At 56.6% G+C, this 26,049-nt stretch overlaps 1 protein-coding gene across 5 annotated transcripts; it reads right to left on the bottom strand.

The window, feature by feature from the left end:
* Window positions 1-935: 935 nt before the first annotated feature.
* On the bottom strand, window positions 936-17,995 carry CHST1 (carbohydrate sulfotransferase 1). 5 transcript variants are annotated; one of them, XM_082409626.1, is made up of 4 exons: window positions 17,580-17,995; window positions 5,010-5,132; window positions 4,235-4,331; window positions 936-3,055 (listed from the first exon to the last, which is right to left on the bottom strand). In XM_082409626.1, the coding sequence occupies exon 4, from the start codon at window positions 3,011-3,013 to the stop codon at window positions 1,778-1,780; it is 1,236 nt and encodes a 411-aa protein (XP_082265752.1). In that variant the 5' UTR covers window positions 3,014-3,055; window positions 4,235-4,331; window positions 5,010-5,132; window positions 17,580-17,995; the 3' UTR covers window positions 936-1,777. The 5 variants fall into 5 exon arrangements, with proteins under 5 accessions (XP_082265752.1, XP_082265753.1, XP_082265754.1 ...); XM_082409627.1 differs by having other exon boundaries at window positions 5,010-5,138; XM_082409628.1 differs by lacking the exon at window positions 17,580-17,995 and adding an exon at window positions 16,939-17,364.
* Between the last annotated feature and the right edge of the window lie 8,054 nt (window positions 17,996-26,049).

A 26,049-nucleotide genomic window follows, 5' to 3' on the forward strand; every position in this document is an offset into this window, starting at 1 on the left:
TATGGGGAGAGGTGAACAAACTGGGGACTGTAACGTCAGAGGGTTCAAGGAATTAAAAGAAAGTAGGAAGACCAGAGAGTGAACGTGAAGGGGAGCATGGTGCGGGTGAAACTAGAGTTGGGCAGGAGTCAGGACATGCAGGGCCTCCAAGAGCACTCAGAGCGTTGGGTCTTCACCCTAAAAGCAGGCCAGCACTCTGGTTTCTGATTCTCTGTCATGCGGGCTTGGTTATCATAAATAAATCCTTTGAAGGCTGAACTGCCCTGGGTGACCTGGTAAAACGGCTCTTCCAAGCTTGAGAAACCCAAGACCACTGGGGTTACCTAATCCCAGGCACTCGCTCTGTCCCAGGACAACAAAGCGGTGAACTCCACCCCAGGGACCAGCTGTTTTCTTGGAAAAAGAGCTGGGGAAGCTGCTAGACTGCCAAGGATGGGAAAGGAAGTAAGCACAGCTGATGTTCCACCAGTGTGGACACCAGTACACCTGCACTACTTGTTAAAATCCTGAAATACTTCCAGACCACTGATAAGCAGCCACTGGCCTGAGCCAACACACCCCTTGAATATCCCTCCCCCACCTGGCTATCCTTTCCACAGACCCAGCAATTAATAGAGGTAACATCTGGCACAGGAAAGGGTCACCAGGACCTCATCAGGATCTCCAGACACTGATTCGGCAAGCCATACCACTGGTTAAATATTTTGAACATCACGCCTGGCTAGAAGGTGCCTGGTCTCAACTGACCGGAGGGAAATGAAACCGTGAACTCAGTGTTGAGGGTGATGAGGGTGACATGAATTCTGAAAGCCAGCAACTGGTCATTGAATCCCCACCTCCATCTCCTTCTCTCTCCTCCCCAAAGCCAGAAACACCTAGACCCCACCGACTTCTGCCTTTGCCCGTTCAGAATGTCCCATAATCACAGTCAGACATTATTGCACTCTTTTATTTACAGAAAACACAGATAAAGCATTTCAATGTTCATTTAGCAAACCGAACCACTCTTTTTTTTTTTTCTTTTTGGCACAAAGAAATATCACAGATGGACCCCAAGATCAATCAGAAAACCATAACATTTATCAGCCATCACTAGTCCAGGGGCAGTCACAAGACTCAGACAGACGAACAGCATTGCCACAGACTGGAAAAAATGAACAAGGTCCACATTCACCTCACAGTAAAAACCTGCTCACCTGACAGGCAAGGGCGGGCAGGAGGGGGCAGTTTCTCTGCTCCAAGGGAGGGAGGGGCAGTGGGCATTGGGGGGCAGAAGCAGGACGGGGAGGGATAAACGCCATTCATAAATTAGAGAGAGGTGGCCTTTTTGTTTTTAACTCCTTACCTCGTAGAAGTAAGACAGTGCAGAAACTACCATACCCTCGCCACTCGTCCATTGGAGAAGCTTCAGAAGTTGCGTGGTTTGGGGTGTCTCTCCTCTCAGGTGCCCGTGTGTGTGCGCGCATATGTGAATGTGTAAGTGCGGTGCTTGTAAACATTGTCACCATCTACCAGAGACACACATCCTTGTGTCTGAACGGGGTGGGGCTGGGGCTGGACCCCACTTCAGGCCCCCTCTGCCCCGGAGATTCCTGTCCAAGACTTAGTGCAAATTTCAGAGACGAAGAGAGGCAGAGGAAGCGGGGTCTGGACAGGGGGCAGGGAGGACACAAAGACGGGGTGTGAGAGGGAGGGGGAAATAAGGCAACAGTTCAAAACGGTCCATTTTATCAAAACCGACACCGTGTCCCCCTCGCCCCCACCCACAGAGCCCTGGTCACGAGAAAGGGCGGAAGTCCCGCTCCTCCACCAGGCTGATGGAGGGGTTCTTGAGCTCCTCCTCCGAGTTGGCCATCTTGTAGCCCAGCTGCGCCAGCACCCGCTGACACGCGTTCTGGGCAAAGGCCACGATGTCGTAGGAGAGGCGGAAGCGCCACTTCTCGGCCGTGGCCGCCGAGTTTCGCACGGTGCCGTATTTGTGCTTGCCCAGGGTGGGGTCTCCCCGCGTGTTGTTCTGGATCCAGCGCGCCACGTGGCTGTCCAAGGGGATGCCCAGGAAGCCGTAGATCTCCTCGGTCTTCTTCATGGGGTTCCTGGCCAGGTCCTCATAGCGCACCAGCATGTACTTGCCCTTGAGCCACGGGGGCCGCATGAGGCCGGTGGACACGGAGTTGGAGAAGTCCTCGCACACCGTGGTCAGCTGCGTCACGTCCAGGTTGTAGGGCTTCCTCCCGGTGCCGTACCAGAGCCGCCAGAGCCGGTACGTGTCGCGGAAGGTCTCGCTGCGGGAAGCCAGAATGCCACGTGGGTCTCGGACCAGCTGGATGACCTTGAGGTTTAACCGGGGGTCTTCAACCAGGGCCCGCAAGTCGTTAACCTCGGGCACCCGCACCGTCTTAATGGCCACGTGGCTGCGCTCCCGACAGGCCTCGGCGGCCACCGTCAGGTTCAGCAGGCCGCACTTGCGCACGCAGTCCCCCTCCTCCAGCACCAGGTCCGCGGAGCCCGGAGGCTCGCACACGGGGCGAGAGCACAGTACCCTGCTGGCCCCGCGGCGGAAGATCCTGTCGGTGGTGTGGTTGACGGGCGGCGGCTTGATGTAGTTCTCCAGGAAGTAGAGGTCACAGTCGTAGAGGCTCCTCAGGAGGTCACGGCTGGCTCCCAGCATGACCCGCCGATCCGCGGGGCTCTTGCCCTGGGTGAGGCGGGGGATCAGCGTGTTCTGGACGTGGTAGAGGGGCTCAAACAGGTAGAAGACGTCCAGGTGCTGGTTGAAGAGCTGGCCCACGAAGGAGGAGCCGCTGCGCGTGGTGGCCAGGATGAGGACGTGAGTCTTGCGGGAGAGGTTATAGGCGAAGGTGGGGCTCTCTTCGCACAGCCGCTCGGCCAGCCCCGCCTCCGCCAGACCCGGGCAGGTGTGGAAGGACTTGGCGGTGAAGGTGCGAATGGCCGTGTACTGGATGGCGATGGAGGCCAGGGCAAGGAGGAGGACGGCCTTCCAGGAACATTGCATGGCTGGGCACCTTCATGGGGCTGCTTCTCCACCATGTGAGGTCTGTGGGCAAAGGCGGGCAGCCGTCAGGGAGCAGCAGCCAGGCTTGGGTGCCTCCCAAGGCCAGGGGCACTGGCTTGCTCCCTTGGAGAAGGTGGTCTCCAGCCTGCCTGGGGAAGGGCTCCAGCTCCCTGCCCCAGTGCTCACACATGCATCTGAGGCCTAAATGGCTCCTGCACTAGACTTTACCATTCTCTGGAAACTCCTGGCAGCTATTAGGGACTGACTCCCATACCCTGGGGTTTACCCTACAGAAGGCTGCGGGGCCTCCCATCATGAACTGAGTTCCTTAGTAGGGCCTGACTGGGCAAGACCCTAACGCTCCCAACTCCCACACTGGGGAATGACCAGTTCCCACCTCAAGCCATTCCCCTGTCACTGCCTGTCACCCCTGCTGGCATCTCCTGGGCCCACCTGCATCTTCTTCCACCCCCACGAGCTGGCACCCAGTTCCCCAGGGCGTCATCTTTCCTCCATCCCCTGCCCACCCCCAAGAGGAAGAAGAGTCCATGTCAGATGCCTCCCCCCGACCCAAGTCCTCATGCAGAAAGGACCCCTGCACTCCGTGAGTTGGTGGGCTGCTAGCATCCCATGCCTACTGGGCCGGGAAAGGTGCACAACTGTGTCATGCCCTCCCCCCCGCCCCCCAAATTTACAGATGCAGGTGACCAGCTTGTTCCGGAAGAGGACTCCTGGGGCTCACGGAGTCCCTGAGAGCCAGCTGGCCCAGAGCAGACACAGGGTCCAGGGGCTGCAGAGAAGCCTCCGTTCCTGGGCCCCAGCGCCCTCCAGGATTTGCTCCCGGCCACTGAGGGAGGGGTCCAGGCCATGGGGCAGATGACCCTACTGTCAGCAGAGTGAACTGGTTCCTCCAGCCCCCCTCCCCCAGCCAGTCCTCAAGGGCCTCCATCTTTAGGCCCTCACCCCCTTCCGCCCACAGGGTAAGCGCAGGGACCCCACTGTGATCCAACAGTGGCCCCAGAGAACCCAGGCAGGGCAGTGAGAAGAGGAAGGGGTGGTACAGAAGGGGCATCTCAAGGAACTGAGAAAGCATGGGGGATGGGGAGGGCAGGGAGAGCGAGGGTGAGGAGCTAACCTGGGCATCTGAAAGCCGCCCCCGAGATGGGCTAGCTCGGTGACCAGCCCTGGGGAAGGCGAGGCAGAGAGGACTCCACTACTCACCAAACAGGGGCTGTTCTGAGCTGGGCAGTCCGCAGCCACCAGGTCCCCAGGCCCCGGCGGCAGCCACTGCCTGTGCAGCAGCCCTGTGGCCAGAAGACTGCAAGGAGACAGGGAAGGCAGGGGTGCTGAAGGGGGGCTCCAAGCTCCTCCCTCCCGACCCCTTCTCTCCTGTGTCCTGCGCCCCACAGACAGCTCTCCAGGGCTGGGCAACAAAGGCCCTGCTTGCTCTCCCAGATTTATCACTGACTCAGGGCTCCAAATAAGCCAGTGCCATCTCTGATCCCCTGGATCCAGCCCTCTGAGGCCTGGGCTGCCTCCCACCCCCTTCACCCACCTCTTCCACCCCCTACCCATATCCTCCTAGCAAGTCTCAGTCCCTGTGTTCGCACCACGCCCCAGTGGGCAGGGAGCTGGCAAGCCTGCCCGCCCAGCTGGCTGAGCGTTGGTGCCCCACTTGGACAACCACCCCGTGGAGGCACCCCTCCCAGCTACCACCAGAGGGAGCTGCAAAGAAATCCACTGGCCGCTAACATCCCCAGGCCTGGCGAGCTCAGTTCAGCTCTGGTGACCAGACTGACTCAACCAGACCCAGCGGCTAGTGCCCAAGAACGGAACGGTCAGAGGCAAAGTTGTCCCAGCAAATGGGGCCGGGACACAGTCCAGATTGGTTCTGCAGTTAAAATCAGCAGAGCATCCTGACCCTTTGCAATTCAACTTGTTCAGTGATTCCCCAAGAGGGGGGTTAGCGGAAGTCAGCAAGGACAGGGTTGCTCACCCCAGATCTCCAGGCGGAAGCGGTGGCTCAGTCGAGACCACCCACACGCTGAGGCCCGCGAGGAGGGGACAGCCAGGAAGTGAGGTTCCTCTTCTAACCACACGGAGAGAGGAGAACGGCTACCTGAAACTCAAAGCAAAAGTGGACCAGGGAGCATCCGGGATCTGGATGCTCTTCACGGATCCTAAGTTAAAACACCAAGACGGCAACATTATTTTTGTTAGTGTCTACTGAGTATTTCCTAAGTGCTAAGCGGTTTCCCCACCCTAGCTCATCAATTCCCTGCAAGAACTTTACATGGAAGCCAGTATTGGCTCCATTTCACAGGAGAGAAAGCTGAGGCACAGAGAGGTGGAGAAACCTGCCTGAACTCACACGCTTGGCTTACCCCCATCTAGCAGGTTCCCCAGAGCCCACTCTCCTTCCTTCTGAGGAGATTTGACTTACTGTTCCTCCAGGTTACCTGTACTTGGCCTTCAAACATGCATTCAATTAATGCCCCCCATTTGTTTGTGAATCAGCATGAGAGGGACCGGACATTAGAAGGGGACATTCAGACGGTTTCTGAGACTTAGAGCATGTTTCTTCCCTTTGCTGTCTGGTCTGGTCGATCTACTGGCTCGTGGCTGTTGGGGTGAACTCCTGTGCCTTGTGAATATTCTTCCCACATCCCCTGTATGGAACGACTCCCTTGAGGGCAGGGCGAGCAGGTCCTCATTTCCCAAACCTGCAGTGCTGCCTGGCTCGGCTCACTCACCCAACTCGCCACATCATGTTAGTCCTTACAGCCCCCTCTGGAAGGTCAGCATCCTCACTCCCATTGTTCAGATGATGAAATTAAGACTCAAAGACTAAGCCAATGGGCATGATAAGCAACTAAGAAGTAGCAGAGACTCGAATCCCTCTGGGACAGACTCTTAGGCCAGTGCTGTGGCCCTTTCACACCAGCATAGTGGGGAAGAAACATGCTGAAGCTTGAGGAAGGGCACAGAAGCTGGAGTGAGATGGCAGTGGGCCGGCTGAGGCTCTGGGGCCTAGGAGTCCTGTTTTAAGTATGAAACTCCACTTGGTACCTAGAGGAAGCAGTACCATGTCACCAGGTGGCAGTAAATAGGGGAAAGCACAGTCTAAATTCTAGAGAAACTCCAATGTAATCAGAGAAACACCACAGCTCTGACCACATCCCATCCCACCCTGCCTCACCCCACGACAGCAGAAGATGTTGTCTCCATCGGTACCCAGAGAGAACAGCTTCTCTGCATTACATGTGACTCCCCTGCAAAGTGCAGGCCCACCCTTTCCAAGTGCCCTAAGACAAATGTGAACACCTTTAGAGAACAGGGAGGGAAAGCCACCAATATTCATGCAAAGTAATATTTTTAAGTTATTTAGGGGTCCATTCTTTAGTTGCAATGCTGTTTCGTTCCGCTGTATTTCCTTTGTATTTATTCACAAGCATGTTAGTTACCTAGTATGAGCCAGGCACTGTTCTGGGCACTACGGGTAAAATAACACAAAGGAAAGCAAGCACTTACTGGGCATTCGAGATGTTTCTCCCAGGCATATGCTCCCTTCCCAGGCATCAGTTCATCTAGCCCTCACTAATCTTATGAGGTCATAGTCCCGTTTTACAGATAAGCAGACTGAGGTTCTGCAAGGTTAGATAACTTCCCCAAGCTCATACCCTTAGTAAGAGGTAGAGCCAGGATACCAGCTCAGGCGGTATGCTCTAGAGTCCATGCTCGAATCCTCCTCCCTGACCCACTCCCTCTTCAACTACGTTCAACACCCTTTGGTCCCCACCAAGACAGGAAACAGAAGTCTTAAAGAGACTCCACTTAACTCTAGGATTCCAGTTCCAAAAACAATGCACCCAAGGTTTTCTTTAAAGAGGAGCATCTTTCAGGGAGGAGACCATTTAAGTTTCTTCCCCCCAATTCCCCTCCCTACCGCCACCCAAAGAAACGTAAGGCCAGGCCTGGAACCTGCTGTCTTTGTCAATAAATCAGAAGTAACTAAAGCATCATTGCAATGTTATAAATCCCTAAAAAAGTAGGACTCAGATTCACTAGGTACAGCCTGGACACACAGGAGGGGAATGTGTTTGAAGGCCCAGACACAAGCCATCCTCCTCTCCCCGCCCCAGGAGGGCAAAGCGAGGGCATGGGAACGGGAAGATGGAGGAAGTCTGGCCCTCCTAGAACTGCCCCTGCTCTCCTGCCAGCCTGGCAGAGCCGGGACCACGGCTGGCCAAGCGTCCTTGGTATGCTGGAGGCATCTGCCCTGGAAACCAGAGGCCCTGAGGCCAGGCCCTTTGTTCCCAGGGGAGCTTTGGCCACTGCAAAGGACTCCTCAAGGCCCTCAACCTCTAAGCCAGACTGTGAGCCCCAGAGCCCCTCTCTGGGCTTCTAGCAGCCTCTGGCATGGCCTCCCTACACCTCTGGTTAGTCAAAATCCAGGCAAGCCTTAGACACGGGGGCCAAGAATCTGTAACTTCTGTTACAGAAGTCACCCACTCCCAAAAGAAAGCTTAGTATCAGCCACCTTCAAAGCAGGGCACAGGATGGGAGTGGAAAACACCTCTTCCCGGGAGAACTGTAATTCAGAACTAAGAGCTCAAGCCATGAAACCATACCCACCTGGATCTGTCACTTAGCAGGTGCATGGACCTGGGTGACTCACCAGTTGTCTCTGAGCCTCAGTCTCCCCACCCGTAAACCAGGTATAACCATAGGTATAACCATAGCAGTGGTTATATGAACAGGCATATAATATGGCACAGCCTTGTGCTTGGGACATTGGCTCTGGCACCAGCCCCGTTGACGGCCAGATTTCTCAATCTCCCTGGACCTTTGTTTTCTCACCTGAGAAGCAGGGACAATCTTAACAAGGCTGTTGTAAGGACTTATTAGTTAATACAGTGCCTGGCACGGAGTAGGCACTCAACAAATGTAAGTTACTGTTATCATCATTAAATGTCTTGTTTGCTTTTTGTCTCAGGGAAGCCCCTCAGAACACATCATCACTCTCCCTGACCGCTGTGCCCAGACCTCTGCCAGGCGGGCCTCTGCCCAAAACCCCTTCTTCCCTCGGCTCCTCTCCCAGCCTGGGAGCTTTCTCCTGCGGAGCCACCGCAGTGGCTTTCCTACTTCCCTCTAGTGGCCACGTCCTGTAGTGCAGCCGCTTAGCGCTGCGTCTTGGCTGTGTTCAGAAGTCCTGGCTGGTTGGCTGCAGCCTAATGTGAGGATGCAGGCAGCGGGAGGTGATGTTGCAGGTGGCATGAGGTGTGAGGATGACACGCCACCCGAGCTACGGGCTCCGCTCCGTGCACCCCCTCTCCCTCACCCACACACCAAGAGGCAAGCAGCAACAGGCAGCCTCACATCATCTGGAGGGCCTCTGCTTCCTAGTCTCATTCCTCTCTGGCAGGGGAAGGAACCCTAAACTGAATGTCACAGGCAGGGGCAGCCCACAGGCTCTGCATTTCCCTGGCTGGGTGACCCTGGACTCACCCGCCTGGCCTCTTTGCGCCTCAGTTTTTCCATAGATGCAATGACTCTAAGGGCTTCCCAGGTCTGGCCACTGGAGTTTTCTGATCCAAGGAAGGCCCCATACTCCATCCTCAGAGTCAGGGCCACCCTCGCTGCAGTCTGGGGGACCCTCCTTCGGAAGTGGGAAGGCTCCAGTCACCTTCCAAGAATATACCAGGGCTGGCAGCTCTGCCCCTGCCTCAGTCTGATCCGTGGCTGCCCCAGTGAGGCCCAAGGACCAAGGGCCTCTGCCCTCTGCAGAGCTAGCCCCTGTCACCTGCTCTATTAAATCCCATGCAACACAGTGCTGTGGGTCTTTGTCTTTTCTGGGCCACGGACCCCCCTTGGAGAGACACAATCCCTCTTCCCAGGAAGATCCTTTGTGCCCACAATTTTATACACACAATTAGAAGGTTCTTAAACCTCCTAAAACTCACATGTGGGCATCCCTTCTCTTCCCTAGAGGCTTAACCCCTTCATTATTAGCATTCTCCCCGACCCTAGGGTTTTCTTTTCAACTGATTCTATCCGAGAAGGCTCCACAGATGTGTAAGCACTGATGTGGAAACATCACCCAAAATATATTATCAAGTAAAAAATCTAGGGCCAAAAAAGACATGGGCAATAGTGTGCCACCATTTCTCATTTTTAGAAAGGGGATGTGTGTGAATATATATCTATAGATTTGAATTTATGCATGAACAACCACAAGAACTTGCACTGAACCAGTTAACTGTAGCTGCCCAGTGGGAGGAGCTAGGAGACGGGTGGGAGGAAGGCACAGTTTATACTGAGTGTGTTGATTCAGTTTGAGTTTATTAACCTTGGGGGACAGAGTGAAGCTACCCCACGCAAGAACTGGAGGGGCAACTGACGACAGAGTGGGGCACTGAAACTCAGCACTGGCGTCTCACTGTGCCCCCCGATTCCGTCCCCAGGGCACTGCCGGCCAGCTCTCTCCTCCCCCCATTTCCAAGGCACCAGGGTTGAATTCACCACCTTTCCGCCAGAACTGGGCTTGGTCTGCTCAGGTGGGGGACAGCAGTCACCTGGGGCTGCTGAGACAAGGCAGCAGCTGAAAAAGGGCGAGACCTCAAAAGGGGGCCTGGGGCTTTGGGGAGCAGCTAAGGCCTGAGTTGGGGAAATGACTCCCCTCTCTGTTTTTTCTCCCTGTCCACTTTTCTCCTCCTTTTGTGAAGCCCTGGGGAGACAGGAAAAGCAGAGGAAGAAACCTGAACATTGTTATTTCTCACCAGACTTGGGAGCCAGTATGGAGGGGCCCCAAGGCTCTGGGGTCCCAGGAACTGGAGCAAGGGGCAGAGGGAACTGGACGGGGGCGGGGTGGGGGGGGGAGTTGGCAAACAGGCCTCTGAGATGGAGACTGCAGAAAGGAAATGCTTAATCCCTGCGTCTGCCGTAGCCAGCATCCATCCACCATAAATGTTTGTTTAGTTAAGGCTAAAACACATAAAACGGCAAGGTTTTTTCTTCCTAAGGAAAATGGGGTGATGAAAATGAGGCAAGGGGAAAACAGTGGTACGAAAGTCTGAAAGAACTAGGAGCCAGGTAGTGTACAACAGCCAAGACACTTCTGGGCGACACAGACAGGTCAGAGCTACCTGGCTGCCAGTGGGAAAAAGGAAATATTTCACTTACATGTTTCATAGGATCCGTGAGATGAAGATTAAAGCACCTGCTCAAGAGATACCCAGCTATTACTGCTACTGAATCCAGCACAAGATTTCTTCTTAAGGGTCTCCTAGAGAGCCCTGAGCAGGTAGACCTCACACCTAATAAGTCCAAGGAGAAGCTTCGCAGGGCTGTGTCCTGAATCAACCTTCAAGGCGAGCAGTATGCCTACATATAGTTCAGCCACTGCAACCTTCCAGGGGAGGCGATCTGATGGGGTCCAAACTCAGCCTCTGTGGTCTGGGTCAGCCAAGGGGTTATTGGAGGCCCCAGTGCTTCTTTCTCTTTGGAGTCGTGCCCCCTCAATCTGAAACACTGCGAGGTCTATAGTCCTTCTCCCCAGAATCTGCACCAACACGAACATGGGTTTCGTGTACAATCTCTATAGCCCCTGGGCCCTGTGGCTTATCCACAGACCCCACAGAACCAGAACATCCTTCGGGCACCTCCAATGAGGGCAAGTTCTTACAATCGTGGTTCCAAAGACAAGCATCCAGAGAGTGACCGTCCACCAACTTTTCACCATCAGCAGAGCTGCCTGGCTGCCTCTTACGAGCTCTGGTGTCTCCAGCGTCCACACGTGAGGACCCTGGAGACATGCATGTTATCTCAAGCCTCCTTGAGAAGTTACCCACAGGCATGCAAAGCAGCAGGCTGGGTGCTGGTTGGGCACCCTGGCTGCAGGGCCAGCCAGGCCCGGGTTGACTCCCACTGCTGATGCATTACAGCTATGAGACCTTGTGCAGGGCACCTAACCTCAATAGGTCTCAGTTGTCCTTATCTATGAAATGGGAAAGACGATCACAGAATCTTTCGAGTATTTGGGCTGTGAGACAGAAAGCTGACGAAGCTTAGCACAGGGCTGGGCACAGAGCAGGACTCATTAAGTAAGAACCCTGGGCATGATTTTTAGGGACTACTCTCACCTACGAACAGGCTACAGTGGCCTGGAAACGTTCAGGGAATTAAAACAGTGCCACAGCTTCCTCCACGAAGCTCCCACCATCTGTGTGGTTGGAGACCCTTGTTGTTCGGGCTGCAGAGACTACCTACTGCCCTGCCCTGGGCCCAGCGGGTCAGCGGGTCCGGTCCGACCTGAGAGAAGTTTTCCCCAGCAGCGGGGAGAGGGACCGACCTCCTGGCACAAGGCTCCAGCGTGCCCGACTCCCCACCGGGGAGCAGTGAGTCAGAAGGGCCCGGTTCCCTGTCTCAGGCTGATCCTACCACAGCCCGGCCTACCGCCTGTGGTAGGCGGGACCCTTCTGCACCGACACTGGGCGGAAAGGCCCCGGTTTCCTGTCCCCCCTCCCCTCCGCAGCAGCCACAGCCTGAGTCGAGTACCCAGGCCCCACCCCCTGGATACTGGGGCTTCAGCCCCTCCTCCCAGCTTCAAGGATGGGAAACCGCCAACAGGAGCTAAAGCACGGGCAGCTGCTGCTGGAGGAGCTGGGCGGGGGGCCATCTGTCCCTGGATCCTGGAGTCTCCAGTCTCGGGCCACCTGCCTAAGGCCCAGCTGGCCCCTGGGGACGAGGGAGGGAGGGCTGGGCGCGGGGGGAGGCTCACCTGAGCCCGGGGGCTATTACACCGGATGGAGGGGCTGCAGGAGCGGATACCCAGATATGATCACGGTCCTGGCTCCCATCGAGTGGGTTCTTGCCGCAGGTACCACTGCCGTCTTTCACAGATGAGGAGCACAAGGCTGGGGCAAGTGAGGGAACTTGTCCAAGTGCGCACAGCCAGTCCGTGGTCGGGCCAGGATTCAAGCTCGGCTCCGAGGACCCCCAAGCCCCAGCCCTAACCACAAAGCTTAAGCCCCCAGGCCACACCCAAGAGCAAGATTGGCACCCAGCACCAGAAGACTAGAGGGGAGGGGCAGGGAGTGCCAAGGCCAAGGTGGCCACCAGGGTCCCCACACACACTGGTGCCAAACCTGACCTCAGCGTTCACCCAAACCCAGACGTGGGCTCATCCAACCTAGTGACCGTCTCCAAGGACCAGACCCCTGCGGTGTCAGCTGGAGGGATGCGGGCTGCCTATGGCCCTTCCTGCCTGGTTCCCAGCACACCACATGCGTGCGCGTGGGTACCTTCTCACCACTTCCCAGGGGGTTCTACCTCCCCAGCTGAATGACAAAGGGGAGATCATCGCAAAGATTAGAAGAGATGATGGGTGTGGACCAGCCTGGTGCTGCGTCCCACATGATGGGCAGCAACCAAAACACACTCTGCTCCCCACTCCCGGGCTGCAGGTCTGGCCAGGCAAGTAGAGGGGGGAGTGGGTGGCTTCATGGCCAGGAATGCCCAAATCCTATGCAGCCAAGAGGACACCAATGGTGTCTTCATTACCACCTTGCCTAAAGTGGTCTGGAATGGGGCAAAGGGTTTGGGCTCAAGGCCCAGAGGTCCCCCCTGGTCCCTAAGCCCAGAACTTACCACCAGCCTGCAGCTGGTCCCAAGGATGCCAGACAGTTCAATCTGTCAGTCCTCTGTCTCCTGGATGAGAAGCGTTAGGGAGAGCCCCTCACTGGTAACGTGACAATCGGATGAGTATCCCTGCCCCTACGTCAACAGGGACCTCCAGAAGACATAATGGCAGCTGCTCATGGAGGGCCCATCTCACCGGTGAGGGACCGAGGCTCACAGAGGTTACGCAACTTGTTCCCACAGCTGAGAAGTGGCGGGGTAGGGAACTGGATGCGGGCCACGGGGTGCGGTGCGTGAGGTGCATATGCAGCGAAGTCCTCCCCTGTCCAAGGCGTTCCCTAAAGGCTTCCCTTCCTTCCCTCTCTGACCCGCTAAAACCCTTGGTCTGAACCACTCCAGTTACTCTCCTGACGCTGTACACCCTGTAAGGTGCACTTAAGTGGTTAGGAGCAACACAGCAGAGGGTGACACCCAGACCTTAGATCCAGGGCAGCCTTACCCTCCCAAGACCTTAGCAGGCCCCTGGGGAGGGGAGATCATGCCCACCTCCCAGGGGAGGTGAGGGTCTTAACTGAGATCTGAAACATAATGCTCTTAGCGTTATGGTAACGCTCTCAGTGCATGGTACGAGGTACTCACTCAGTGATACCTTCGGAATGTCAGCATCAGACTTGTCTGTCGTCTTCATCTGCTTACAGAATCCCTGAGGGAGGGCACCAGGGCCCCTGCACACCCCCACCCCCAGTGCACAGCTTGGGGCCCCCAGAACATGGCAGGGACTCAGTGGGTGCTAAACTACTCACTCCCTCAAGCAGAGACCGGGAGAAGGGGAGGGCTGTGCTCTGTTCCCCATCCCAGAGGAAGAGATGAGCATTCCAGACAATTCCCAGCCCACAGCCTTGCAACTCTAATCAAGGAGCAAACACAAAGAGGGAATCTCTAAACATTTAGAAAACGCGGGAACTGTGTGCCCCACGCGGCACCGTGGGGCTTTATAAAGAACAAATCATGCCTGACAAACTTGATAGCTTTCTTGATAGAACTACAAGACTGGTAGATGAAGGAAATGCAGGCAGGGTAATATATCTTGATTTTTAGCAAAGCATTTGATACAGCGCCTCAAGCAATCTTACAAAATTAATTCAAACAGACTTGGCCCTAAGCACTTGTCATGGGGCTGAAAGCAAGAGGGGGCAGGTCCCAAGGGTCCTGGGTGGCGGAGGCAAACCCAGGGGTAAGGGGCTGAGGGACAGAGTCTGGGAGAGGGGGCAGGGCTGCCAAGACCCAGCGCTGGGTCAGATCTTATCTAACATCTTCATTAATGATCCTGAGAGAGGGAGTAAACAGTCCGTTAATGAAATTTGCAGAGGATATTAAATTAGAAGGTGTTGTGAACACCAATGAGGATGGCAAAGCGGTCCAGAGAGACTTGGGGGAAGAACCTTGGCAGGAAACTGTCAGCATGGAGGAGGGTAGGGAAGGTTCTGGGCAGCATCTGGGGCTACCTGGAGAGCCAGGGAAGAGGGATGGGCATCCCCAGGGCTGGGGTGGAGCTGGGAGCAACCACAGCTAGCTTGGGTGATGGCTTTAACACACAAACCCCAAGAACCTCAGTTTTCCCATCTGTAAAATAGAAGGAAGGACAAGCTCCTTTAGGGAGCTTGGAGCTGAAGCCCACCTTATGGGAGGGGAGGGGGGGAATGGTGACACGGAGAGGAGGAGGGGCTGTCTGCAGGCCAGGGAGGGGAGGGCAGCAACTGAAAGAAGGGCCGGTGAGGGAGACTGGCTGGGCCATCACAGGAGCTCAGAATGCCCTCAGGCCACGCGCAGCTGCTGCCGAGGCAAGGCGCTGCTGGGGTAAGCAGAAGTGGGCAGGCCCCTCTCCCAGCCTGCTGGGCAGTAGCACATCAGCTGGTGCCTCAGGCTGGAGCCCCGAGCCAGTCCAGACTTGTAGGGTACGTTGGGAACACTTCAGCAACAGAGGTTCTAACCTGCGGAGATGAGGAGGCCAGCGTCTGTTATCTTTCTGGAGAGTTCTTGACCCCTCTTTGGTGGATCATCGGGAGATGCTTCTCCAGCCAGGTGAACCGGCCCCTCCAGGATCAGGGAAAGTTGCCCCATTTCAGTCCCCTCTCTCTGTCCTCAGAGCCTGGACCTCTCCTGCCCCTCTACCTCTGGCCCAATTTCTAGGGGGCTGAGGCGGGAAGCTGCCCATCTGTTTGGACTTGGAGGATTTGTTCCCACAAAGCTCCTAGACAGGTGGGGTCTGAACGGGAGCCAGGACTCCCTAGCGTGGTGCTCAAGCCCTCAGCAACCTAAATAAGTGCTCCGTGGGAGGAAGAAATGGATGGCTGGTTCCCAGCTGGGGGTGTACCGGCACTGCTGGGGAGGCTCTTCCAAAGCAGGAGGCCAGCCCTGCCAGATGTCAAGACCACCTGCCAAACACAGAGGATGGATCCAGGTGAATGCACTGCCAGGGGAGTTCCTTCCAACACCCTGAATTAATAATAATGACACTTACTGAACACTTACTATGGCTACGTTCTGAGTGTCTTCCTCATATTAACGCATTTGACCTTCCCAACAACCCTATGAGGTAGGTAAAGTGCTCTTATTTTCCCCATTTCACAGAGGAGGAGACTGAGGCATACGGTGGCAGCCATAAGCCTTGGCACCTAGTCAGAAAGCCCATGGGAGAAGCAGCAACCTGCCAAGAGCCACAGAGGGAGCTGAGCAGCTCCTGGGGTGGAGGGGCGTAACCCCAGTGGGTGGGGAGAGGCAGCCCCTCCTGTAAGGACCCCAGAGCCTTGCCCAGCCTCTCCCTGCCCCCCTTGAAGGGAGTTGGTCCAACTCCTGCCACACTTGTGGAGCCTGATTTTACTATATGTTTCCCTTCTCCCCCACCAGCGCTGGCCGCGCTACACCGAGTCCTCTGAACAAGTCTGTTTCCATAGAAACCATACAGTGACTCAGGGCTTCGGGACCTTCTCTGAACCAGATTATGAATATCAAATGCTCTCTCCCCACACCAATGCAGAGTGAGTTGGAAAAGTAAAGAGAGACCCACAGTGGGCAAGGGGGAGAAACAGGAATGTGGGCAAGGGGAACTGGGGGTGGGGCACAAGCCTGCCCCCCCGCAGTGAGAGCATGGCATCTGGGGCCCCCCTGCAGACTCTGGAGCACAGATGTACACCTCCTCCGTGTGTGTGCAGCCGGTACACACATACCCCTACATCAGCACCATCGGCACCACTCCTCCTCTGGAAGTAGGGCCCTGTGGGCGGGGAACAGGGAGGTAAGGGGGCTCTACATCCCTTCTAATGGCGGGACTTCAGGGCCAGGGAGGAGGGAAGCTTGTCTGCAAGAGGAGCTTGACTTCAGATGTAGAAGAGCAAACCTCTGGCCAAAAACATTGCAATACTCAGCAAAGAGGGAAATTTGGATTTTAGGGGGGAAATGTGTTTCTGCTTTAAGGTGAGGAGGTCGGCATTAATTGTTTGTGCCAGGAGGGAGGCGGCGCTATGATTTCAAAGCCTCAGCAGGGTTGGGGGGATCATTAGAAGAGACTTTCTCTCACTTGCCCTCCCACCCTGGCCTGGCCTAGGCCGCTCACCTGCCCTGATCAGGACAGCAGCAGGAAAATCAAAGTTTGCAATGCCAGGCTCCTGCCCTCTCTCAGGGGGCTAAGGGCCCAGGGCAAATCCACCCCCTCCTTTCCCCAGTAGCTCCCTGAAAACCCAGGAGGGAGGGGAAGAGAATAGGTTGGAGGCTTGATACCTCCCTGGTGAATCCGATGTGTGAGTCATGACGGTGAGAGCACTTAGAAAAAGAAACAGGGTCATGGTGATGCCTGTTAAGTGTCCCCAGCAGCCGAGGACTGGAGCCTCGGTACTGCCTGCCCAGGTAAGGTCTCTCTGCCTGAGACAGCCAACCCCACCTCCAGGGGTTGAGGAACCCCTGAAGCAGGTACCTGCTGGTACCTCGGCCCCCACCTGCTTGCCTCTTATACCTACAGCTCCTTTGGCCTCCCAGCCAGGGTGCCTACCTCCTGCCCCCAATCCCAGGTCCCCTCTGCCTCCAGCCCCTATAGGCCCTCGGGAAGATGCTGGGCTCAATGTCTGTCCCTGACTGGACATCCACCTCCCCACCTCCTGCCCCCACCTCTCTGTCAAAGGTCTAAGCCCATCCTCTGGCACTTGGACTCCCCAGTGGCCTTTCTTAGAAGCCTCCCTGTGGTATCCAAGATCTGGCCAAGGTGTCACCCTAGGACGACCATTAGGTCTTACCTTTTAACCCCTAGCTTCCCGGCCAAGGCCGCTCTGGGTTCCCAGAGCGCGGGAGGCGCTGCTCTCCGGGTCCTACCCAGGAAAGAGCAGGAGGGTGGTTCCGCGGGGGTTCTGCACCTTCCAGCAGCCCCTGCCCCGCCCCCCCCCCCCCGCGGCCAGTTCAGCGCAGAGTGGTCGGTGCCGGTGCGGGGCAGGGGCGGGGGGCAGGAAGCAGGAGGCTGCCCCTGTCTCCGCGTGCAACCCTGGTTTGGAAAGTTGGTGCAGGCGTGGGGACCTCAGGGTTTCCCGGCTTCTCAGCAGCCCAGAGCCTGGCAGGCTGTGGGACGATGAGCCTCGGGCAGCCCCCGAGTGCGCTTCACAGCGAAGGGGAGCGGGCACCCCGGGGCCGCCGCGCGTCTCAAGTTTGCTGCCCTCCCCAAATGGGGGCGGGGAGGGCTAGGGTGAGCGCGGCGCTCACCCACCGCCAGCCCGGGAAGCCCTTTCCTGCGCCCGACAAGCTGCTGTCCTCCCCCCGCCCCGCACCGCCCTTAGCGACCGTCCCCGAGCGGAGGGGCGTCTCCCACCGCGCCCGCGCCCCTCCCGGCTGCTGCGGCCAGTGTCCGCGCCCGCCCGCCCCGGGGCCCGCCGGGCCCGGCCGGTACCTGGTCGGGGGCGCACCGGGAGCCGCTGCAGCGCCCCGCGCCGGCTCCATCCTCGGGTCTGGAGTCAGGCTCGCGGGGGGCCGGCGGGCGGCGGTGGCGGCGGCGGCGGCGGCGGCATCCTCCGCCCCCCGCGCCCTCCTCCTCGGCCTCCCTCCTCCCTCCTCTTCCACCGCCTCCACGCGCCCCTCACGGGCCCCTCTTCATGGCCCGGGGGCGCGAGCCCGGGACGGCTGGGCCAGCTGAGAGCGTTCTCCGGGGCAGGGCGCGGGACCACGGACGGGAACGCGAGGGCCCCAGGGGCGCCGGGCCGTGGGCCGGGACCCGGAGCGCCGCAGCCCGGGGCGCCGGAGGAGAGCAGCAGCCGCAAGCGCCTGAGCCTCGCCGAGCGCCCGCCCGGCCGCCCGCCCTGCGTCCCGAGTCCTGAGCAGCGGCGGCGGCGGCGGCTACAGCGCCGAGCGAGCGGCAGGCGCTGCGGTCCGGGCTCCACCCCCCAAAGCCGCCCGCCCCTCGGCTGCCACCCGCCCCCTGCTCTTCCCCACCCCTCCACCGCGCGCCCTCCGGCTCCCCGCGCCGCCCTGCCGGCTCCCGCTGCCCGCTCTGCCCGAGCCGCCAGCGCTAGCGACACCCCCTCCACAGGCCGGTTCCTGTGCCAACCCACCCAAACCCGGGGGAGCCACACCCACACCCCGGGTTTTAGGAGACCGGTGAGCCAGGGCGCAGGCTACCCGTTGGCACCTCTTTCCGTACCCTCTCCCCCCCGCCCTGCCCCCCGGGGGCGCTCTCAGAGGGCCTTCTGCCTGAGTGCCCCTCCCCGTCCAGAAGTTCGGCTGGAGCCCCAGACTAGCCCCGGGCCGACTGTCCTCTACCCCTTCCCCAGCCAGCGCAACGGGGTTGGGGGGGTGGGGAACTCCAAAACCCAGAACTGGAGCCAACCATCTTTTGGTGCCAATACCTCAACACACACCCCTAGCCCACCCCCCTCAACCCCCTTTACTTCTCAGCTGTGTAGATGAATCATTTGCCCCTGTTCCATTTGTACCTCTTGGGCAGGGTCAAGGGGGTGGTTTGGGGGGGGGGGCGGGCATTAAGGTGGATTTGTTGGCAGAACCTCTTCCAGGCCAATGCCCCACCCCACCCCCGCCCAGCCCCTTCCTACCAGCCCTTGGCACTCCTAGGTGGAAACCTGGAGTCACTGCTGCCCTTACGTAGGGAGACCTGCCCACAGAGCCCGGAGCCCGCAGGCTGAGCACCTCAGCCTCTCATTCTTTGCACAAATATTGACTGAGCATCTCCCGCAGGCCAGGCCTGCATGGGCACCAGGGACTCGGTGACAAGACAAACGGACCCCTGGCCTCTCAGAGTGAAGTGTAGGAGAAGCAGGGTAAACAGGCAGAGAATATATGAGATTAGTGGCCCCTGGGCTGGAGGGGACAGCAGGGGAGCGCAGCTCTGCCACTGCGTCTGAGCTGGGGCTCGCCACCACCGAAGCCTCATCTGGAGAAGGGGACGTGGTTGCACTGGCTGATCCCCTGTCGCTCCTCAGCTCTGACCAAGCAATTATCTTCTCAGGCCAGGAAAGGCAGTCAGCTTCCATCTCCACCCATCTCTGAATCTCTGATTTCCAGTCATAGCCAGACAGGGGCCAGAGAGCCACGGATGACTTGAGAACTTCAGGCACCCTGCGGAAGCCTCCTCACCCAAGACTGAAGGCCACCACCCAACCGCAGACAGTGTTGCAGAGTGTGGCACAGGAGCTCTTGGGGCACAATCTGCCATGTATTTGCATGAATGATGCAGCCTCTTTGCACCTCACTTTCCTCCTCCAGAAGATGGAGATACCGGCCCTCACCTCATGGGGCTGCTGTAAAACACTAGATGGTAAAATGTATGCAAAGCACTCAGCACAGTGTCTGGCACGTGGTAAGTGCTTGATAATTGCACAGTGCTGTTACTGTTATTGACTGCTTGGTGTTCAGGGCAGCCAGGAATGAACATTCGCTCACTCACCCAGAGGAGGACGTGGCCTCTATGCTTCTCTGGGGCACTCAGGATTTGGATCACTAAGACTCTCTCTCCACACAGAACCACATGGTATGAAAGCCCCTGCCCCCAGGGTCCCAGCAAACCAAACAGTCATTTATCTTGGTCACAATTGCAAATTCGTAATTAGAAACTCCCCCACCACCGCTGGCCACAAGCCTGGCAGTGGATCCCCATCAAGCCAGTGTGAGCCAGTGTGATCCAAACTCATCTACCAGTGTGTTTTCCTGCTGCAGCCGCAGCAGCCTGGCCTCAGCCCTGCCCGCCTTCCACCCACCACAGGCGGGATGGTAGCGCCAGTCCTCAATCCCGAACTCAAGGTGACCGGATCTGTTTCCCCGCGTGCCCCCGAGGAGTGGCAGTGCCCTGGGATGCCTAACAAGAGTGCTGACCTTCCAGAAGCAAGAGCTTCATGTTTCAAAATCCCGTTTGTCCCTCTGTAGAAAACCAACCTCTCATAGCCCAGAGCTGAGCCATCAGAACCTTCTTTCACCCAGAGCTAATCCCTCCCCAAGTCTTCAGCCTGACAAGAATAGCCAGCGTTTAGAGAGCACCTTCTCTATCTCGCCCTCTCAGATCCAACACCTCATTTTTCAAATTCTAGTGTATTTCAGGTGGAGAGGAGGGAAATGTACATCTGGCTGACATGAAAAGATTGGTGGGGTTGTAGTGTAAAGACGGAGTGAAATTTGGAATTTTTTTTTGAAGAATAGTTAAACTCTAAAAATAGACAAAAGAGCTGGTCTCAGGAACACCGGGATTCTGTTTCATTTTCTGGAATCTCCCAGTTGACAAGCGGGAGTGTTTCGTGAGCACCTACTGTGTGCACTGCACTGTGGCAAATGCTACAGGGGAAGAGAGGAAGGAGAATATCGGCCTTTGCTCAGGGAATTTGGATCCCAATGAAGCAGCAAAAAGCAGCTGCTGCAAATGTGACTGAGTACAAAATACGTAGCCTTGGAAGTCAGAGGAAGATGTAGCCTCGGCGGGTCATTCAGGGAGGGCTTCCTGGAGGAAGAGGCAATTAAACTGAGGCTTGAGGGATGGGTAGGGTGTAAAAAGGCAAAAGAGCAGGAGAGCCTGTGAGAAGCAGCAGCAGCTAGCTGGATGGAGCTCATTTGTGGAATAATATAGGAAGATTAACATTAATGGCTAATGTTAGAGGTCTTACCCTGTGCCAGGCGCTGTACTATTTGCTTTGTGTGTATTATTCTGTTTCATCCTCAGAACAACCCTATGAGGGAGTTATTATCATTCTCATTTTATAGATGAGGGAAACAGAGCCAATCAGGTGAAGCAGCTTGCCCAGGTTTGCAGAGCTGGTGAGCAATGGAGCCAGGATTTGAGCGAGCAGTCTGGCTCTACCCACTAACCACTTAGCGGCCCCACCACTGCCAGCCCGACTCTGGTGGGGGTGCCCGCAGGGAGGAACAGCAGGTCAAGTGGTCTGGGGAGGGCAATGGCAGGGGTTAGGGCCTTCCGAAGCCCCCAGGCATAGGGGTTTTCTCAAATAAAGCCCCCAGATCCCCCTGGGGAACTCTAAAATGAGTTCTCCCCTCAGCATGCAGGTCCCTGGGGTTTGGGGAAATTGGTTAAGGGGTTTGGGGGCTCAAGATTTCAGCTTTTTAATATCTCTTGCTGTCCATGCAGTGGCAGTCTGTGCCACCCACCTGGTTACTTCAGTCCGTTCCAGGAGATTGATGTCACAGGCTTTGATTTAAGATCTGCCGCTGTGATCCTGAATTTCCCCTGTCTCACGGGGACGCTGACAAGGCAGCGAGTGCATGGAAAATGGCTCCTGACTATTCCCAGACTTCAGGCCTGAGAGCCTGCAGCACCTGTAGAGAAAGTTCCAACCTGAAAAGCCTGGGCAGTGGTGGCAAGGCGCAGTGGACCCGTCCTCTGGAGCCTCAGTTTCCCCACAGATGCTGTGAAAGGGGTGCTGGTGAGGAGGCCCATCAATGATAAGAGTTGGAGGAGCCCTCAGAGGCGAGCTGTACCAACTCCCTCATTTCATAGATGAGCAAACTGAGGCCCAGAGAGGTTAAATGACTTAGCCAAGGCCACACAGGAAGTGAGTTGAGCCTTCAGCTGGGTCTTCAGCTTTTTGAGGAAAAGGTTTGATACATACCTCTTATCCCCCAATTCTGCCCTGTTCTAGATGAATTCTTGTTCTGGATAAATTCCTCTTCTGGATGAATCAAGGGACCTAAACTTCTCTGTGGTTAAAATAAAACAAATATTTGAACACCTTGCCTGGGAGCAGGTGTTGAACTGTTCCCTCAGGAATATGTGATCCCATATTTTCCCCATAAGATCCCTGTGGGTCACCAGGCCCAGAAGTCACCAGGCCTTGCCAGCTCCTGGATTCAGAATACCACATCATTTTGGCCAAAACCCCAAAATTCCTGTTCTTGTCCTTTCCTGCCCTGTCAGGTTCTCAGCTGAAGCCCCTTGAAAGGTCACCCTACTGCCCCACCTAAAAGGGTCTCTGTGAATCCCTCAAAGGGAATTTGTGCTTCTCCCAGACCAGGGTGTCAGCTGCAGTCACCGCTGGCCATCTGTCATGTTTGTCTGCTTCTGCTCTAGAACTTACCAAAGGCCATGAGGCTACTTGAAGGAGTGCCCTCACCCCCTGTCATGTCTCCCTGATTTTGGCCTTTGTGGAGATGCTAATGTCCAGGCCAAGGGGTGACTCCTGATGCCCCCAGAGCCCCAGTCCTTGGGCTGCCAGGGGCCAGATGAGCAGCATCTTCCCCAACACAGGGGTCCTAGGTCCCCAGGGCCCTGAGGCATAACTGCTTGTACCTTAGTTTCCCAACACCTCTCTACGAAGAGCTTGTCCTGCTGGGGGCTACAACCTCTAATCCCTGGCCTCAGAGGCAGGCCAAGGGGCCAGGGAGAAGGGCCCTGTTCCCTCCTTACTCCTTCTCTTCTTGGACCTACTCCTAACAGACAGTCCCTCTCCTTCTCCAGTTACAGAACAAAATGCTCCAAGTAAATCAGAGGATGCCAGCAAATCTTGGTAAATGGGAGGAAACAAGGAAATTAAGCTATTTACTTCTAGTAGGTAACCAAGCCACAACACACCTGCTGCCCAGACCAGCCCGGCCACCCCAGGGCTCCGGCCCTTCTGGGCCTGCTGGATGGGAGGCAGGAGTGGTCTGTCTTCATTCTCAGCCGATTGACGCAGGCCCCATCCCATCCTCCAGGCTCCATCTTCCTTCCTCGGGCCTCACGTGGTCCAGCCCAGATCTTGGCAAGGCAAGTTTCAACCAAGTCCCCCATAGTTTCCGGGAGGACAGAGAGGTCACAGGAGGCCAGATGGCCACTTCCTTCTGAAGAAGGAGTCTGCTCTGGCTGTCCTCTGAGGAAGAAGTCCAGCACAGAAGTTGACCTTCCCTAAGCCACTCTGCGGCCATTGCCACACTTACCCACAGAGACCCAGGCTGAGGAAAATCAGGGGTTGCTCTCGGGATCCAATGTTTCCATAGGTGCTTCCAAGAGCTTACCTGCTGGCAGGGTGGAGATGCAGGCCCATAGCCTGTGCTCATCTGGAGAAGACTTCCACCTCAGTCTCCCCACCCAGGGCAAACCCGGAGACAGCCGGCCACAGAACCATGGAGGAGATGGACAGACTGACCAAAGGCAGACCAGGCCTAAGATGGGCTGCATTCCCTGTGTCTGATGTAAAAATAGGGTACAGTGGATAGGCCCTGGGGCTGGGGAGGTGTTGGGAGCTGGGAGTGGACAGAACAGGATGGTGGGCTGCAATTAAAACCCCCCATCCTGGGTAATTCCCAGGCCTCAGCAGGGCTGTTACCATGGCAAGAGAGGCTGACCAGGTAAGACAGGCTCCTGGCAGGGCTGGGCTCCCTCCTCTGCTCCTGCCTACAGAAGCCTCAGCCCCTGGATAGGACAGTTCAGACCAGGGTGTATGGTGCAGCTCGGAACCAGGCAACGTACAGGTAGGGGCCCAAGCTCTGTGGGACAGGTGCCCAAGTGGCAGGGATAGGGAAGAAGGGACAGTGTCTGGGCCCAAAAAGTAACTAATGGCATGTCCTGGGACTATGGGAGGCCACCAGGGCTCTGGCCCAGACTCTAGGGACACGGGCTGCCTAGAGCGGCCAGGAAAGTCCAGTCTGGTCTCTTGAGGCAGGAAGAGCCCTCAGGAAGCCTGGATCCTTGTCTGGTAAACCCTTGTCCCCAACTCGCCAGGTCCACCAATGCCCTCACTTGCCTCCAGGCCAGCCCCTCCCTGTTCTGCCTCCGGCCTGTCACTCCTCACGCCCCCTCATTACCTCTTGCTCATGGGCACTCACCTCATGTTGGTCCCCAAGGCAATCAATCCCTTCCCCAGCCCTGGCTGGTGCTGAGAAGGTAGAAGCCCTTCTAGCACATTCTCTGCTGGCAGATGGTGACAAGCAGGGAGAGAGTGGGCACCGCACTGGATCTCATAGGTGGACATTAGAGGGTGAAGGGTCAGGAGATAGATGCCAGGGCTGTCCGGAGGCCTCACCTCTGAGGAATCTTGGAGAAGCTCAGCAGGGGTAAAGATTCACCTTTCATGCCAGTGTGAAGTCCCACCCTGGGGAGTCCGGCCCAGAGGCAACCAGGAGGCCTGCCTCCTGGGCCAGTTCCCAGAGTGTGAGCTGCCTGGAGAGGGGTGCTGCTTCTAGGTGTTCCCTATGGGCCACTTCCTCCAGACCCCCAGGCTGTCCACATCCATTGACCCCAGGAGGGGAGAAGGGGTGAGTAAGCATTCAGTGTCCACTTCCCCTTTCTCACCTGTTCCCCATGCGTCATCTGCCCCCAACCTCTGGGCTCCGAGGTGCCAGCACACAGTCCACCACCTGCAGGCACCCCAGCCCCTGGCGTTCGGGAGCCAGGAGGCCGAGTGGAGAAGGGGAGGTGTCCTCTGGGCTCCCCTTGCCCAGCCCCAGGCCAAAACGTGGCTCTTTCCCTCCTCCCTCTGGGGAAGGAGAGGAAGGGAGTGTTCTGCCAGGTGCAGTCAGCCCTTGGCAAGGGGCCCATGGGCACCTCCCACTGGACAGCCCAGCCCTGGTCAGTGCTGCACCGGCTGGCTCTGAGAAGTCAGCCCAGAAACAATGGAGCCATTCACGCAGCCTGGGCTTTGCACAATGACCCTCTTGGTCTATCTCAGTGGCTAGACAGTGTGTGTGTGAGAGAGAGAGAGAGAGAATCTGGAGGTAACTGGAGAGCCCAGGCAGAGGCAGGAGAAATAGCACTGACCAGGGACTTATTTATAATAATCCTGATATCCATCCTTTGTCAGACAATTGCTATGTGCCAGGCACTGGACTAGGTACCTTCATTATCCCCACAACAACCAAGTGAGTCAGTTCCAACATGACCCCCCATTTTAAGATAAGGAACCTGAGGTGGGGTTATGGAAGTCAGAATAATGGTAACTCCCTGACAGGGGTATTAACTGGGAAGGGGCATAAGGGAACTTTCCAGGATAGTGCAAAGTTCTCTCTCTGGGTCGTGGTCACATGGGTGTAGACACACACGTTCATTGTGCCGTCCACTGAAGATTTGTGCATTTTGCTGTATATAAATTGCTATATGTAAATTATATTTAAGTAAAAAAAATGACAGTACATCCATAGAATGGAATATTACCCAGCCATAATGAAAGACGAGGGAAGCTTTTTGTATACTAATACATTAATAGATCGCCAAGATACACTGTAAAGTGAAAAAGAGTAATGTGTAAAACATTAGTTTCCAGGTATACGCAAACACATGTTTTAAAATACTGTCTGTACAAATCTGTTTGTATGCTTAGATTAGATTATCTCTGGACAGACACGCAGACGCCACGGTTGCCTCTGGGAAGAGGAGCCCCATGGCTGGCCACAGGCTGGAGGAAGACTTTCCACCATATACCCCTTTCTTAACGCATAGGAGTGTATTACTTCTTCAAAAAGTAAGTGAAATTAAAGCAAACAATAAAAGAGTGCCTGAGTTGCCAGTTCCCAAGCCATTACATCCATTGCTTCAGAGCATTTAATTCCAAAGTCAAACGGCCTCTCTCCACTCTCCCCACCCGTCTCCAGCCTGTCTCCCCTCCTCGAACCCAGCCAGACTGCATCTGGCTGTGGCTACCCAGCTGGGAAAAGTTCATGGCTGGGCTCCACCGTGGACCATCCAGGGCCCACTGTGGCCTGAGGGTCTGGAGGCTGGGCCAGGGCCGGAGCTGCGGAGAAGCTGCTGACCTCAGAGAGCCCAGCCCCCTACCAGCCCCTGAAGAGGGTGGGTGCCGCGGGGGTACTGACCACCCCACCCTCCAGCTGAGGGCGGCTGCCCAGGTCCCCGCCCTGCCCACTGCTCCTCACTCTACTATTGCTTTCTCGTACGTTCCTTTCCCTGGTGCCTCCAGGCAAACCCAGGGAGGCCCAGGCCC

The sequence above is a fragment of the Balaenoptera physalus genome (genome assembly GCF_965194825.1).
Source record: "Balaenoptera physalus genome assembly, chromosome: 10".
In the NCBI taxonomy this organism is placed as follows: Eukaryota; Metazoa; Chordata; class Mammalia; order Artiodactyla; family Balaenopteridae; genus Balaenoptera; species Balaenoptera physalus.

Coding starts and splice junctions, on each gene's coding strand:
- CHST1 (XM_082409626.1), bottom strand. CDS start 3,013: ATGCAATGTTCCTGGAAGGCCGTCCTCCTCCTTGCCCTGGCCTCCATC.